Source organism: Megalobrama amblycephala, linkage group LG22, assembly GCF_018812025.1.
Source record: "Megalobrama amblycephala isolate DHTTF-2021 linkage group LG22, ASM1881202v1, whole genome shotgun sequence".
NCBI classification, from domain to species: Eukaryota; Metazoa; Chordata; class Actinopteri; order Cypriniformes; family Xenocyprididae; genus Megalobrama; species Megalobrama amblycephala.
Window position 1 is genome coordinate 6,076,055 of NC_063065.1, and position 16,571 is coordinate 6,092,625.

At 35.8% G+C, this 16,571-nt stretch overlaps 1 protein-coding gene across 1 annotated transcript in view; it reads left to right on the forward strand.

Annotated features, from left to right (window-relative positions):
- Nucleotides 1-2,513: 2,513 nt before the first annotated feature.
- pde1ca (phosphodiesterase 1C, calmodulin-dependent a) overlaps nucleotides 2,514-16,571 on the forward strand; it is a 100,056-nt gene continuing 85,998 nt past the window's right edge. Inside the window, exons 1-3 of the mRNA XM_048174302.1 lie at nucleotides 2,514-2,891; nucleotides 10,447-10,497; nucleotides 13,057-13,222. Coding sequence (XP_048030259.1) covers nucleotides 2,807-2,891; nucleotides 10,447-10,497; nucleotides 13,057-13,222 — 302 coding nt within the window. The 5' untranslated portion in view covers nucleotides 2,514-2,806. The remainder of the gene's footprint in view (nucleotides 2,892-10,446; nucleotides 10,498-13,056; nucleotides 13,223-16,571) is intronic.

Sequence of the window (16,571 nt, forward strand, 5' to 3'; positions counted from 1 at the left end):
ACAGATCCAGTGTCTACAAACTGAACGTCAAACGCCCTTTACAAAAAAAAGGTAAAACAACAATGTCGGATGATTTTGAAGTTGGAGGAGTAAATGAGATGCCCTACCGCGGTACTTCTGCCTACGTCAAGTGTGACCTTTCCAATGTGATTACGCAATGTGTAACGCATCTCAGAGCTAGTGCAAGACAAGCATTTGTGGTTAATTTGAGAGTAAATTTTTCACTCTGTTATATTGCAGCCATTTGCTAAAATCATTTAAGTTCATTTTTTTTCTTCATTAATGTACACACAGCACCCCATATTGACAGAAAAACACAGAATTGTTGACATTGCAGATTTATTAAAAAAGAAAAACTGAAATATCACATGGTCCTAAGTATTCAGACCCTTTGCTGTGACACTCATATATTTAACTCAGGTGCTGTCCATTTCTTCTGATCATCCTTGAGATGGTTCTACACCTTCATTTGAGTCCAGCTGTGTTTGATTATACTGATTGGACTTGATTAGGAAAGCCACACACCTGTCTATATAAGACCTTACAGCTCACAGTGCATGTCAGGGCAAATGAGAATCATGAGGTCAAAGGAACTGCCTGAAGAGCTCAGAGACAGAATTGTGGCAAGGCACAGATCTGGCCAAGGTTACAAAAACATTTCTGCTGCACTTAAGGTTCCTAAGAGCACAGTGGCCTCCATAATCCTTAAATGGAAGACATTTGGGAAAGTCATATACCAACTTTATATGACTTTCTTCTTTCAGATGAATACAACTGGAGATATATTTAACAATATTCTGGCTTATTTGTTTTGTTAAAATCGCGAGAGACGTCTAAGCTTATGATATTCCTATATTTTGCCTCATACATCGCGTCACAGGTTACTGTTGTGGTGTAAGTCAACTTGCATACGGTCGTCGTAGTGATGACTTATTTAGTGATGGCCGATTTCAAAACACTGCTTCGTTCACTTTGTAGACACTGGATCAGTACTTCCGCTTATGTCACACATGACCTTTACAACATGATTACGTAATGCATGGCGCATCGCAGAGCAGTGCAAGATGAGTATTTGTGGTTAAAAAGTATATAAATTTTTACTTTTTTTTTTTGAAAATGACCGATTGTTTCGCTAGATAAGACCTTAATTTCTCGGCTGGGATCATGTAGAGCCCTTTGAAGCTGCACTGAAACTGCAATTTTGACCTTCAACCCATTGGTAACTGTTGAAGTCCACTATATGGAGAAAAATCCTGGAATGTTTTCATCAAAAACCTTAATTTCTTTTCGACTGAAGAAAGAAAGACATCTTGGATGACATGGGGGTGAGAAAATTATCAGGAAATTTTTATTCTGAAGTGAACTAAACCTTTAAACCAGGGGCCAGATTCACTAAACAGGGCAAATTAGCGCGAGTGCGCAATTCCAAAAAAGTGCTGATGGGAGTGGAAAGTTTTGCATGTAATCTACTGACGACATGCAAATTAAAGAACACAGATGCAGTCGGATCATTTCCATAATGACCAATGCAATCTACCAGGAGCGACGCAAATTAGCGTCTGGTTTAAGACGTTAAATAATGGCGCAAATGCCAGTAAATTGACTAGCGCAAACCTTAGTAAATCACCTTGCGAGATTCATATAAATATTCTCCTCTCAAAAATTTTGCGTCTGAAAGGGAAACTCCTAAAAATGCATGTGCAATAATTACTGTGTCCACACCTTTTCAGCGCTAATTATTCACTGCGTGTCTTTAGTACATACTGACAGTAGTTATTTAACGCCAAAAGAGCAAATCTGATAAATCAGTAAATCTGGCCCCAAATGTGTTATTATTCAGGTAGTATAAATATGTTGACACTTTTACAAACTAACTTGTTGCTCCGCTAAGATAGTAGTTGGTCAGAAAGAGAAAACTGACCGTAGAAGACCTGCTATAGCACCCCTAGTGGCAATGCTACTTATGTTGCACTATAATTTGCATTTCAAAACACAATAATGGGTGAAACTGAGCTTCCAAGAATTGTCTAAGATGTTTACATCTGAAACATTTTTCATAATATCTTTATTTGTGTTCCACAGAAGAAAAAGTTATTGGAAGGACATGAGGGTTTTTCATCATAATTCAGAATGGCTCCTGTATGGATTCTGAGTGTATACTTGTTTAGTTTTGACACCACGGCCTTCTATAACCTTCCTTTAATCTCATCCAGCCAGCAGTTCTGACAGAGTGTTTTGTTTAAACATCATAAAAAGGTTGCCCTTTTGCAATGGCACATGACACACGTTCACTTGTACACACACACGCCCCCACACGTACAGTAACCACACAGGTTTGAAGAAGGCACACGAAAGCGTCCAAGAATAAACATCAGTGTGTATCACTGACTCAGCTCAGTGAATGCATATATGCTTAGCGCTCAAGTAAATGGGCGAGTAAGTGTGACAGTGAATGAGAGAGAGAGAGAGCCTGTAATCAAGCACAGTTTAGCAGTGGGAAGGGTCACAGTGTGAGCGGGAGGGAGAGAGAAAGAGAGAGAGAGAGAGAAACATCTCCCATCTGTGTGTTTATTCTCTTTACAGTGTAAGAAAGGCAGGCAACAGAGAAACAGACCTGTATGATGAGCACAAGAGGGATTTTTACAGATGGGATGGGGTCCCTGCAGGAGATGCCAACCCTGTGACTTCCTTTTCTAATGATCCTCTCTGATCTTTGACGTCCCTGCTCAGAGCACGCTTTCCCACCTGAGGAGTCTGTTCCCAGAGTTTCTCTCCCCTTGCAGACGGACGGAGTCAACTGGAGAAGATGTCAGAGCTAAGCTCCAAAAAACAAGGATTTAAAAAATGCCGGAGTGCCACTTTCAGCATTGATGGCTTCAGTTTCACTATTGGTAAGAACAGCTGATCAGGTACTGTATGTGTGGGTGGATGTGTGTGTGTGTGTGTGTGTGTGTGTGTGTGTGTTTTTGATGGCCAGCACTGATTTTTTTCTGTGTGAGCGAGCAGGGGCTGCTGCAAGTGCCTTTAGGCTTTTAAAACCATAAATAATTTTAAGAGAACTCATTTTTTAGGTCGACATCAAACAGATGTCAGTCTCAACCGAACATAAAGGTTAACTTTGCATTGTTTATGTTTAAGGGTCCCAGAGTGAAAAAACAAAACAAATATGGATAATGTACTGGCAGAAAATTACCAGGGCAGTATCCAGTAATTTTACGGACATTTCCGCCAATCCTAAAACACAATGCAGTGAAGTTCAAAATTCAAAATACAGGTAAAAAAACATGGAATATATAAATATGGAAAATTCCGTCAAATTAATACTGTACATTGTGCCCTATTTTTACAGATTTTATTATTATTATGTATAATATATTTTTATTATGATATTATTAACAACAAGAATACTACTACTACTACTAATTGTATCATTATTTAATTATAAAAAAATAGTATTATATTTATATTTTTATAATAATATTAATAACAATAATAATTATAATGAATGTTTTTTATAATTATACATTTAGTGTAAATATATATATATATATATATATTTACACTATTTATATATATTTACTAATATACTAATATTTATTAATATATATTTACAATATATATATATTATACAAGTATAATAGAATAATGATAACAATTATTTTTTAATGATTATATATAATATATAAATAATAATGACAGTTATTTAAGTTATTTATTTTATTAATTATGTTAATAATAGTAATATTCATAATAATAATAATGATTATTATTATTTTGTAATAATAATAATAATATAATAATAACAATAATTATTATTATAATAATATAATTATTTTATTGATTAACTGATTTTTATTATTCATATATACTCTAAAACATCCATAAAAATAGGGCACAATGTACTGTATTAATTTGTATTATTATTATTATTATTACTTAATATTATTAATAATAATATATAAAAATTAAAATAAAAATAGTAATGATTATTATTATCATTAATTAATAATAACAATAATATTTTTTATTATTCTACATTCTTTCTTAATAATTTTAATAAAATAGTAAACAAAATGAAATTCTTAATAATAATATTAATAATTATAATTATGAACATTATCATTTTTAATTTATTATTTTAATTTATTTATTTATAATTATTGTTGTTAATTTAAATTCTTTTAATATCAAGTATGTGTAAAAATATATTATTAATGTTTTGTTTTTCAGAATAATGACAGTCATCCAGTATAGTAATGTTGTGTCTGTTTTGAGTCAGTTTGAGCAAAAACACATTATTTATTTCTTAAACCGCAAATATTTTTAAAGGGAGAATGTTTGAAGCGTGTTAACAAGTTTAAGTAACATTAAGTCAATATAATATGTCAATATTTAGTATGTTTTGAGCTATTAAAAGAGGTCATGGTGTCTCTCAGACATGAGGTTTAACTAGTCACAATGTATGCATCCTCTAAATGTTGGTGTTTTTACATGTGTGAAGGTTTCAGAAAAGGCTTCGCTCTTAACACATGCTCAAGGGTTTGGTAAATTGGTTCAAGTCAGTTTGAGTTTGCTTTCCTTGCAGGCAAATTCCCTGTCTTCTGTTCTGTCATAGTAACATGAAAGCAACAAAGTGATTGTCTCTTACAATCAGTCTCTCTGGTTGTCTCTGAGTCGCCTGAGTACAATTAGATTACATAAGAAACAACTTTCTTTTCTTTTTTTTGGCACAAAATGAGTCACAATGTTCTGTGTTGTCCAAAAAGCCTGAATTCATTTAGTGCCCTGTCAGATGGTGAGGGACACGATATCAGGACGTTGATTTTTCTGTCAGGGTTGGCTGATTTAGGCACAGAACAAAGAGCTTGAACAGCAAAGTGACATGACAGTTGTTGTGGCAGAACGTTGGATGGTGGTAATTATACTCCTAAAAGGTCAAGGGCTTATATAACAGACCACAATCAGGAGATGAAGAAGTGGAGAAACCACAGTGGAGCACAAATCGAAGGAATCAGGTAAAAAAAACATGGTCATGTGATCACCTTTTGTGACTTCTAACCTGTCAGATTAATTCTGTTTGATGAGATGAATTCTCACGGGAACCTGTGTTTATCATTAAAGCAAAGCCCACACAAACAGTCACGCTTTTAAATCGCACTGGGCTGTTGATAAGAGTTTTCTCCTGTGGATCTCCCATGCTGCCTTTGCTATTACTGTCTCCATAGTCACCGGCGGAGGCAGGATGTGATGTCACGACCTAGTGATTCTTGCCTCTGCCTGACAAACAACCCCAACCCCAATCCTTCCCCATAGAGCTGTCTGTATATTTGTGTGTGTGTGGGCAGGACGCCCAATGGGGCCTCATTAAAGCACCTTTTGAGGAGTCAGTAAGGCTCCTGGATCAGATGAGGATCCCGTGTGGAGACCCCAAATCTGTATGTTATTGATGGTAATAATAATAATAATGTTCATAATTATAGAAATTATTATTTATATTATATTTTTATTATTATATTATTAACAACAACAATGCTGCAACTAATTATTATTATTAGTAGTAGTATTTAATTATGAAAAAATATTATTTATATTATATTTAAATTTTATAATAATATTAATAACAACAACACTAATAAAAAATATCTTGATCCTTTTTTTATAATTATAATTATATTATTTAGCATATTTATATATATATTTATACAAGAATTAACAGAATAATCATAATTATTATTTATAATTATAAATAATATATACATAATGAATGTTAATAATAATATTTTTTTTATTAAAAATATTATTTATATAATATTTTTATTATGATATTACAAAAATAACAATACTAATAAATATTATAATAAATCATCATAATAATTATTATGATTCTTTTTACAATTATCATTATATATTATTTAGTATAATTTATAATTCTATATATAATTATACAGGTAATAATAGAATAAACATTATCATCATTTGTAATTATAAATAATATATAAATAATAAACACATTTTTTATTTAATTATATTGACAATAAAAAGTAAAGAACAATTATATGACAATAATACACACACACACACACACACTGTAAAAAAAATTGTTGGTTTAAATTATCTGGTTGCCTTAAAATTTTGAGTTCATTGAAATTAAAAATTTGAGTTAATACAAAGAAGGCGATTGGTTTAATCAACAGAAACTCAAAATATTATGTTATGTACACAGTGTACAGACACACAAAGTCTAGTAGATATGGAGATCCAGCGGATTAAATGGAAAAAGGGGTCTTCGCTGTTACCTGGCAGGGGAGGTGTGGGTGATAGCGTGCGCCCCTCGCTGGAGGCCTTTCTGTCGTCAGCGCATTAGAGGAGTCGTGTGAGCTGCCCAGGGGGAGTCATTATCGCTAATGAAGAGTCCTTCCTCTTCTCCTGAGTACTGACTCGTTGGACACTCAGCAGCTTGACAAACTCACTGTGCTAAAGGCTTCTCTCTGATTTCCCTCTCATTACCTCGGTGCCCCCCGTGGACCGGCAGTCCCCACTTAACAACCTCACGTCTCCCTCTCTCTGTCGTTTTTCATGTAAGGGCTCTTTCTTTCAGCCCTTTTATTCACCTGTGTGATTTTCAGTATTTCATTATTTTTAGTCTTTCATTCCCTTAAATGACTTTTTCAGAAATCTCCCTAGAACCAAGGCTGTTACCGTTAACTAAAACTAAAACTAAAACTATTAAATCTTTTTTTTTTTTTAATTCAGTAAATTTAATATGAAATAAAATTAAATACAAAAAGATGAAAAATGAAAATTAGAAATATTGCATTGGGTTGAAGCACTAAAATTAGTAACTGAATTTTTTTTTAAATAAAAATAAAATAAACATAGTAATATTTTAAAAATAATAATAATAATAATAACAAAATGTATGCATAACAAAGAATTAAACTAAAGTTAAAATTAAAACTGAAAGTATAACAATTAAAGCTAGTTCAAAGTATTAATAAAAACTATAAATAATTTTAAAATAACACTAGCAAATAAAAAAAAATAAATAAATAAAAATTACCCCTCCACAGAAAGCCACACTTATGATGTATTTTTTGGAATTAATTGTATTACAAATAACATTTATATATATTTTTTATTTATTTTATTTTTATAATCTTATTTTTTACGTTTTTTTAAGTATTTTAAATACATGTGTAAAGAGACATATAAATAGTATTTATATGTCCCTTTACACATGTATTTAAAATACATGAAATATATTTATTAAAAATTTCTGGTACCAACAGAAAAGCTTAAACTAAATTAAGATCCTTTTTTACTTTATGCATGTTTGCATATATTTATTTTATTTTGTGTATATAACGCCTGGCCTTGTTGATTTGAATCTTTTGGTTGTTCTGAATCTGAGTGATTCACAAACTCTTCGCGAATCGGTTTAAATGAATCATTAAAAACAACGATTCGCTCACGAATCAGACGCCCGTAATCCACAGGTTCAGTCCTCTTAGCTGCTAAATTGAAATGTTTCTCGATGCCTGCGACCTTCTAATGTGTTATTAGTTTTTCAAAAACCTCTTGTGGATTCAGTAAACAGTGCTTCCAGCGGTCAATTGTTAATAATGTAATTAGTTCAGCGCAGTGTCGTTAGGTGGCCTGAAAGAGGAGCTGTCCGTTCAGTTTTTACAGCAGTGCACTTCCTCCGTGTAAACAGCACAGCTGCGTGTTGCGTCTTTGACCTCATGCGGTTTCATCTACTCATCCATCCTGAGGCAATTTTATTGCTCAGAATCATGAAAGCCACGACAGATTTTAACAGAGAACTTTTTTCCAGCAGAAATGCTTAATGTAAACACAGAAAAAACCCATCTCTGATGTCCCCTCAGCAAAAGCAGGATTAATGTCTGAGGATAGAGGAGGACTGTGGTGTTTTCAATGTCACACACATATTGATCTGTGACCTTGAATTCTTCTTGACTATAAATCACCATTTCTTGCCTACAAAACAGCACAAAACTTACTTTTTTCTCTCTTCTGCTCTGTCCAGAGGACAGTCATGTTTCATGTAAGTATCTATACAACTGTTTTCAGATGTTTATTTTAAAATAAGAGGTGAAGTATGTCACAGTTGTTATACATGTATAAATTGCGAGTGGATGGCATAGCTAGCTAATTTGTGCTTTAAAGGTGCCCAAGAATGCTTTTTCACAAGATGTAATATAAGTCTAAGGTGTCTCCTGAATGTGTCTGTGAAGTTTCAGCTCAAAATACCCCATAGATTTTTTTTTATTAATTTTTTTAACTGCCTATTTTGGGGCATCATTAACTATACACTGATTTTGGCAGCGCCGCCCCTTTAAATCGCGTGCTCCCTGCCACACGAGCTCTCGACTATATTACAGTGCATTTACAAAGTTCACACAGCTAATATAACCCTCAAATGGATCTTTACAAGATGTTCGTCATGCATGCTGTATGCATGCTTCGAATTATGTGAGTAAAGTATTTATTTTGATGTTTACGTTTGATTCTGTGTGAGTTTGAGGCTATATGCTCTGTGGCTAACGGCTAATGCTACAGGAGAGATGTTGGAGAGATTTATAAAGAATGAAGTTGTGTTTATGCATTATACAGACTGCACATGTTTAAAAATGAAAATAGCGACGGCTCTTGTCTCCGTGAATACAGTAAGAAACGATGGTAACTTTAACCACATAACAGTACATTAGCAACATGCTAATGAAACATTTAGAAAGACAATTTACAAATATCACTAAAAATATCATGCTATCATGGATCATGTCAGTTATTATTGCTCCATCTGCCATTTTGCTGTTGTTCTTGCTGGCTTACCTTGTCTGTGCACAGATCCAGACGTTAATACTACCTTTCCTTGTCTAATGCCTTGAACATGAGCTGGCATATGCAAATATTGGGGTCATACATATTAATGATCCTGACTGTTACGTAACAGTCGGTGTTATGTTGAGATCCGCGTGTTTTCCGGAAGTCTTTTAAATAAATGACATTTATATAAGAAGGAGGAAGCAATGGGGTTTGAAACTCAATGTATGTCTTTTCCAAGTACTGAACTCTTGTTATTTAACTATGCCAATATAAATTCAATATTTAATTCTAGGGCACCTTTAAAGGATTAGTTCACTTTCAAATTAAAATTTCCTGGTAATTTACTCACCCCCATGTCATCCAAGACGTTCATGTCTTTCTTTCTTCAGTTAAAAGGAAATTAAGGTTTTTGATGAAAACATTCCAGGATTTTTCTCCATATAGTGGACTTCAATGGCCTCCAAACGGTTGAAGGTCAAAATTACAGTTTCATTGTAGCTTCAAAGCATTCTACATGATCCCAGACGAGGAATAAGGGTCTTATCTAGAGAAACCATCACTCATTTTCTTAAATTTTGTTTAAATTTTATACATTTTAACAATAAATGCTCATCTTGAACTAGCTCTTCTCTTCTTCAGGTCAAAGTTTAAACTAATTGTTATATACTTGCACTAGCATATTGTATATGACAATTTAGTTCAAACTTTGACCTGTGGAGGGCAGTAATGCACTTAGCAGTGTCTACACTGCCGGAATTCTAATAGAGAAGAAGAAGAGAGCTAGTTCAAGATGAGCATTTATGGTTAAAACGTATAAAATTTTATTTTTATTTTAAATGAGTGATGGTTTCTCTAGATAAGACCCTTATTTCTCGTCTGGGATCGCGTAGAACGCTTTGAAGCTGCACTGAAACTGTCATTTTTACCTTCAACCGAGGCCATTGAAGTCCACTATATGGAGAAAAATCCTGAAATGTTTTCATCAAAAACCTTAATTTCTTTTCGACTGAAGAAAGAAAGACATGAACATCTTGGATGACATGGGGGTGAGTAAATTATCAGGAAATTTTAATTTGAAAGTGAACTAATCCTTTAATGAGGAATTTTGCATCTATTTTACTGCAATTATATCTGAGGAGACTTCAAAATTTAAGTTTGAAAATCTCATTTACTTGACTCATTCTCATCTGCTTTTCTCACTACGGGGCAAATGCAAACTCCTAAAAATATTCCACTTTTGTACTGAGTAAATGAAAACGTCTACTATATCATTATCAAATTACCATATGTTTAGCATATTCATGAATTATAGGCAAATAACACTGTGAGTGAAGTGATTTATGCTTCATTTGTAGTCATGCTGCAGTATGCATCAGGTAAACAACATAAACAAACAACAACATTGATTTTCAGATGAAACAGAAAAGTAGTTTCTGTACTTTAACGACTTTTTCCGGAAACTCTGTGAGTGTGGTTGTGGTGTCTGAGTGCAAACTTGAAATTTGTGGTGAGGAAAAATGATTTCTGGTGAGTCAACATAATTGTTGAAGAAAGGTCTACATCACTCATCTGTCTGTGTTTTGTTCTTTCTCTCCACAGTGGCGAATGAAACGGGAGAGAGCAGCTCGAGACCTCTGGCACGCTTCGCACGTGAGTGTGCAATCAGACACGTGATTGAAAGCTGCTGATTTCACTTTTACTTTAAAATTGTTTTCTGCACAGTGAGGAAACAGGTATGAGTGTGACACAGTAAAGTTCACAGTCTCCATAATCACACGGGTCTGTAATCATAACAGCAGTGAGAGGTGTTAGAAATCATTCATGTTGTCTGTGTGCCATCTAAAGGCTAGGCTAGGCACAGAAAATATAAAGTGTAGCGCCTGTTATGTGACCTAATCACCTGAGCATATTATCTGTGTCTGTCTGTGTATCTATTATATATGTGTCGACCTATCTGTCAGTCTAACTATATGTCTATCCAGTCATCCATAAATCTAAAAACCCATCCATCCATCTAAAAACTCATCCATCCATCCATCCATCCATCCATCAATGAACCTAACCACACATCTATCTATCTATCTATCCATCCACAAACCCATCCATCCATCCATCCATCTACAAACTCATCCATCCATCATCCACAAACCATCCATTCATCCATCAATCTACAAACTCATCCAACCATCCATTCATCCATCCATCCATCCATCCATCCATAAATCTAAAAACTCATCCATCCGTCCGTCCATCCATCAATGAACCCAACCACACATCTATCTATCCATCTATCTATCCATCCACAAACCCACCCATCCATCCATCTACAAACTCATCCATCCATCATCCACAAACCCATCCATTCATCCATAAATCTACAAACTCATCCAACCATCCATTCATCCATCCATCCATCCATCCATCCATCCATAAATCTAAAAACTCATCCATCCGTCCGTCCATCCATCAATGAACCCAACCACACATCTATCTATCCATCTATCTATCCATCCACAAACCCATCCATTCATCCATAAATCTACAAACTCATCCAACCATCCATTTATCCATCCATCCATCCATTCATCCATCCATCCATCATCCACAAACCCATCCATTCATCCATAAATCTACAAACCCATCCATTCATCCATCCATCCATCCATCATCCATAAATCTACAAACCCATCCATCCATCCATCATCTACAAATCCATCAATCCATCCACAAACCCACCCATCCATCCATCTACAAACGCATCCATCCATCATCCACAAACCCATCCATTCATCCATAAATCTAAAAACTCATCCATCCATCATCCATAAATCTACAAACCCATCCATCCATCAATCCATCTACAAATCCATCAATCCATCCACAAACCCACCCATCCATCCATCCATCTACAAACTCATCCATCCATCATCCACAAACCCATCCATTCATCCATAAATCACCAAACTCATCCAACCATCCATTCATCTATCCATGCATCCATTCATCCATCCATCCATCTACAAACTCATCCATCCATCATCCACAAACCCATCCATTCATCCATAAATCTAAAAACTCATCCATTCATCCATAAATCTACAAACCCATCCATTCATCCATCCATCCATCCATCATCCATAAATCTACAAACCCATCCATTCATCCATCCATCCATCCATCAATCATCCATAAATCTACAAACCCATCCATCCATCCATCCATCCATCTATAAATCCATCAATCCATCCACAAACCCACCCATCCATCCATCTACAAACCCATCCATTCATTCATAAATCTACAAACTCATCCAACCATCCATTCATCCATCCATTCATCCATCCATCCATAAATCTACAAACTCATCCATCCATCATCCACAAACCATCCATTCATCCATAAATCTAAAAACTCATCCATCCGTCCATCCATCCATCAATGAACCCAACCACACATCTATCTATCCATCTATCTATCCATCCACAAACCCACCCATCCATCCATCTACAAACTCATCCATCCATCATCCACAAACCCATCCATTCATCCATAAATCTACAAACTCATCCAACCATCCATCCATCCATCCATCCATCCATCCATCCATCCATCCATCCATCCATAAATCTACAAACTCATCCATCCATCATCCACAAACCCATCCATAAATCTAAAAACTCATCCATTCATCCATCCATCCATCATCCATAAATCTACAAACCCATCCATCCATCTACAAATCCATCAATCCATCCATAAACCTAACCACACATATATCTGTTCATCCATCTACAAACCCATCCGTCCATCCATCCATCCATCCATCCATCCACAAACTCACCCATCCGTCTGTCCGTCTTGACAAACTTTGCCTTTCTTGGTAAACATGACAGTAATATGAACTTCTTTGAATTTAAATTAATTTTACATCTAATTTATTACATTCAAATTCGAATTTCAGTTCGATTTCCAATTCTTGTGCACAACCCTGCAGTCAATGAAGAAATAGATTTTTTGCCCTCTTAATGGTGCAGTTACATGCTGGCAGTGACTGACTACTCAAACTAACCAGCCAAACCTTCACCTCTCGACTGCATGTTGGCAGAACAGTTTTTATCTCTCTTTCTCTGTCTGCTTTTCACTCTGCCCCGGTCTTGCATTCTGTCGTCTACACCGCTCTGATCTTTTGATCTCTGATTGTTGCATCAGGTTCCAAGTCACAGAATGCTTTGTGGAACGCCATCACAGCAGGCATCGGGATCAAGGACAAGGACAAGCGGGGTATTCTGATTGACCCTCGGAGTCCGGAGGAGATTTTAGCTGATGACCTGCCCTCTGTCGACAGTCCTGATGCCATGGAGAAGACCGCCATCAGGTTTGGAGGGAATCACACACCTCACTAGCACCTCTGAGTGAATTGATCAATCAGTGTGGGCTGATATCTGCTCTCGATCGATCGGTTGGTTCTGCATCAATGGCTCTTTGTGAAAAAAATCCTTTACCAGCTGTTATCTAAAAGCACTGTAGAGTCAAACTGGTGAATGGACAGGAATTATGCAGTGATTATGTCGCATAAAGTGCTTTGTGAGTGTGTTTTCTGCTCATAAGCACAGCTGGCAGGCCTAGATAGGATTATTGATTTATTTAGGAGCTGTGGTGTCAATCCATCACTTCTATTTCAGATCACAGCAGGCACCCCAGCAATAAAAGACTACACTCTTAAAAATAAAGTTTCCAGCTGTAACCGAAAGGCTTTTAAATTATGGATTTTTCAGCATTTATGTGTTGATAATTTTTTGTAACAACAAAAGAAAATCTTACTTACTGAAATTCTGAAATCTTTTGATTGAGTAGGTGGTTCCAAACATTTGAAAAAGTATTTCTTGACCATACTTATTTAAAAAATCGGAATCACATTCTTAGATTTTTACATTTGTTCGTAAGAAGGATGTACAGTTTTATCCTTTTTTTCTCAATGCCGTAAACCCCCAGTTTCACAGCAATTCAGTAAACCATCCTAATCCATTCCAATCCTAGTGTATCCCAAACGGATTTCACATGGACGTCAGACACATAAATCCTGTCATTGCGGCCTTCTGAAAGTGAATGACAGGAAAATAAATGATGAAACCGTGTGATATGTGGACTCAGCTGTCTGCTGGTGCGACCGGCTGTGTTAAACAGGGAGACTCCAGTAGACTGTGATGTTCTGTATAGCGAGCAGCTCCTCATTAATCACCCTGTGAGAGGAAGGGAGGGGAGAACCGTATGGCATTAGTCCTGACGTCAGCACCAGGCATCGGCTGCTATAAATATCCTCCGTAAAACTGTGCTCTAGTGAATCCTTAATGTTCTATTAGTGTGTTATTGTGCACTTGGGGTGCTTGGGAAGGCACATTTGGCAGGTAAGGTGATGGGTTGCAGGTGAGAGAATCTCCCCAGCTGAGAAGTAACCAGTTTGAACATGACATTATGGGATAGCAGGATGTGCCAAGCCAAAGCCCACCTCCTTGTCATCAGATGTCCCATAGAGAGAATTTAACCCTTCACCAGAGAGATGTATACAATGAACATATAGACTGACCAAACTGAACAATTAAAAAGATAGCTCACCCAAACATGATGTCTGTTCATAGTGGCCACAATTGTCACAAAAACTAATTCACTGATAGTCTTGTCCTTTAGTTGAACTTGAGAACTATATAAGCCTGATTTAAGCACACATATTCAAAATTTATAAGACCTGGTCCAAAGAAATAAGTAGTCTAACAGACTGACTTGTGCACTATATACAAAGTCCAATGAAGAAATTTTTAATCATAATAAACTCATAATCTTGTCCTTTATTTGAACTTGAGAGGCAAAACTTTTGAGGCAGTTCTTTGAAATAAACTAGTTAAAGGGGCTCTATGTAAGATTTTTACTTTAATAAAGCATAAAAATACCCTAATATGTTTGCAGATATTTAGGAAACATGCTAAGTTCAACTACTTGTTTCTCAGAAAGACAATGCTACAGCCAGATATTCTGCTTTGAAAATGTGCGTTCCGTGTTGGAATGTCTGTCTTTGTTTTGGTCTGTGTGAAACCTCGTGCTGCAGTTTATCCAATAGTATTTCGACATCACAGGTTGCCAGTTGGCGGAAAACACCGCATATTGCAGCCATGGAAACCAACAAACAAACTGGGTCAGAGAATCAGGCAATAACGTCAGCTGCGCGTTCCCGCTCTCTTCTCTGTAACGGTGAAGTGACACACACCCGCGCGGGCGCCTCCTCTCTCTCTCACTCATCTCATTCGCTCCGGTTAAGTATTGCGCATAAATTTTAGTCATTCCCGCAAGTTTCGCGGTCACACCAAAAGCGCGCACGCTACTGATCTATATAAGTGAAGCGAACAAGCCACGCTCAGTCTCAAACAGAGACAGAAATCAAACACAAGTACCAAAATAAGCGCCTTCCTGCGCTTAAACTGTCGAATACATTCAAAAGTATGTCAAAACCAGTGGCACAGGCAATCTTGGTGAGTATTCAGATAAACACAGTCAGTTTTTAATCGTTAAATAGCTAAGAAAGTGAACCCATGTCGTGTGTAACAGTATTGGGTCCGTTGAACACCGTTCATAAACTCTTAAAGGGACAGCAGTCCAATATTCCTGCTGCTGTCTGTCATGTTAATCAAAAAACAAAAGACAAAGAAAATCACTTTCTGCTCTTGACTGAATACGTTTTATAACTAATATGTTTTATATAATGGTAAGAATTATTTGCAATAAAGACTACAGAAATTAAGGTAACCAATGCAAAATAACACAATGTGTTATTTTACATTTGATTACTTTCATTTCTGTAGAATTTCTTACCTGAATAAAAACCCAGTTAACCCGAAAAACTTAGTTTCATAGCTCTCTTTATTCTATTGCATTTATTTGAGCTGTTTATATTTTATTACTGACTTTTACTTGGTTTTTTTGAATGAAAATAAAACTCTGCATTGAAGAAAAGTATAAATGACGTTGTCATTTATAGTTCTTAGAAAGAAAATTGGAATCAGCAAAAAATATGTATCGGCCGATCACACTAACAAAAAATCGGAATTGGACAAGAAAATTGCAATCGGTGCATCTCTACTAAAAAGCCTCTGAATCCATCTAAATATCTGTATGAACAACAGCATATCAAAACAGATAAATCAACTCATCAGCTTACAGTGTGCAAGTTTCCTCAGCTTTCATTGTCAATTGCACTCCCTATTGCTGCTGGCAACCATATGCTGTAAAAGCTGGCAACCCGCGTCTTTGAACGAGGGGGCGGGCCAAACAGTATTTTGAATTTGGACTGCAGTACCTATTTTGAACACTGGGTGTCATTCCTACATAGAGCCCCTTTAAGTAATTAGACTGATCAGGTTTTTGAGTTAAACTCACTGAGTCCATTATCTGGATGCAATAGTTTTTGAGTTGATAACCTGGAATATAGTGCATGAATTGTAATGACTACTTTAAAGGCCCCAATATACTTCAAATGAAATTGAAGAATAAACTAATGTGACATAATTTAAAACACAATCAAGCCAAAATGAAGTTCGTTTTGAGAATTCAAAACAGCTAACAATGGCAAACTTTCTGGAAAAAAAGTGTGAATTCCAGTTTTGGATGAATCCGGTGTTCTTCGTAATCAAGAGTTCTGTATGTCTTGTCGTATCGTCTCGTTTGAAGGTACAGCT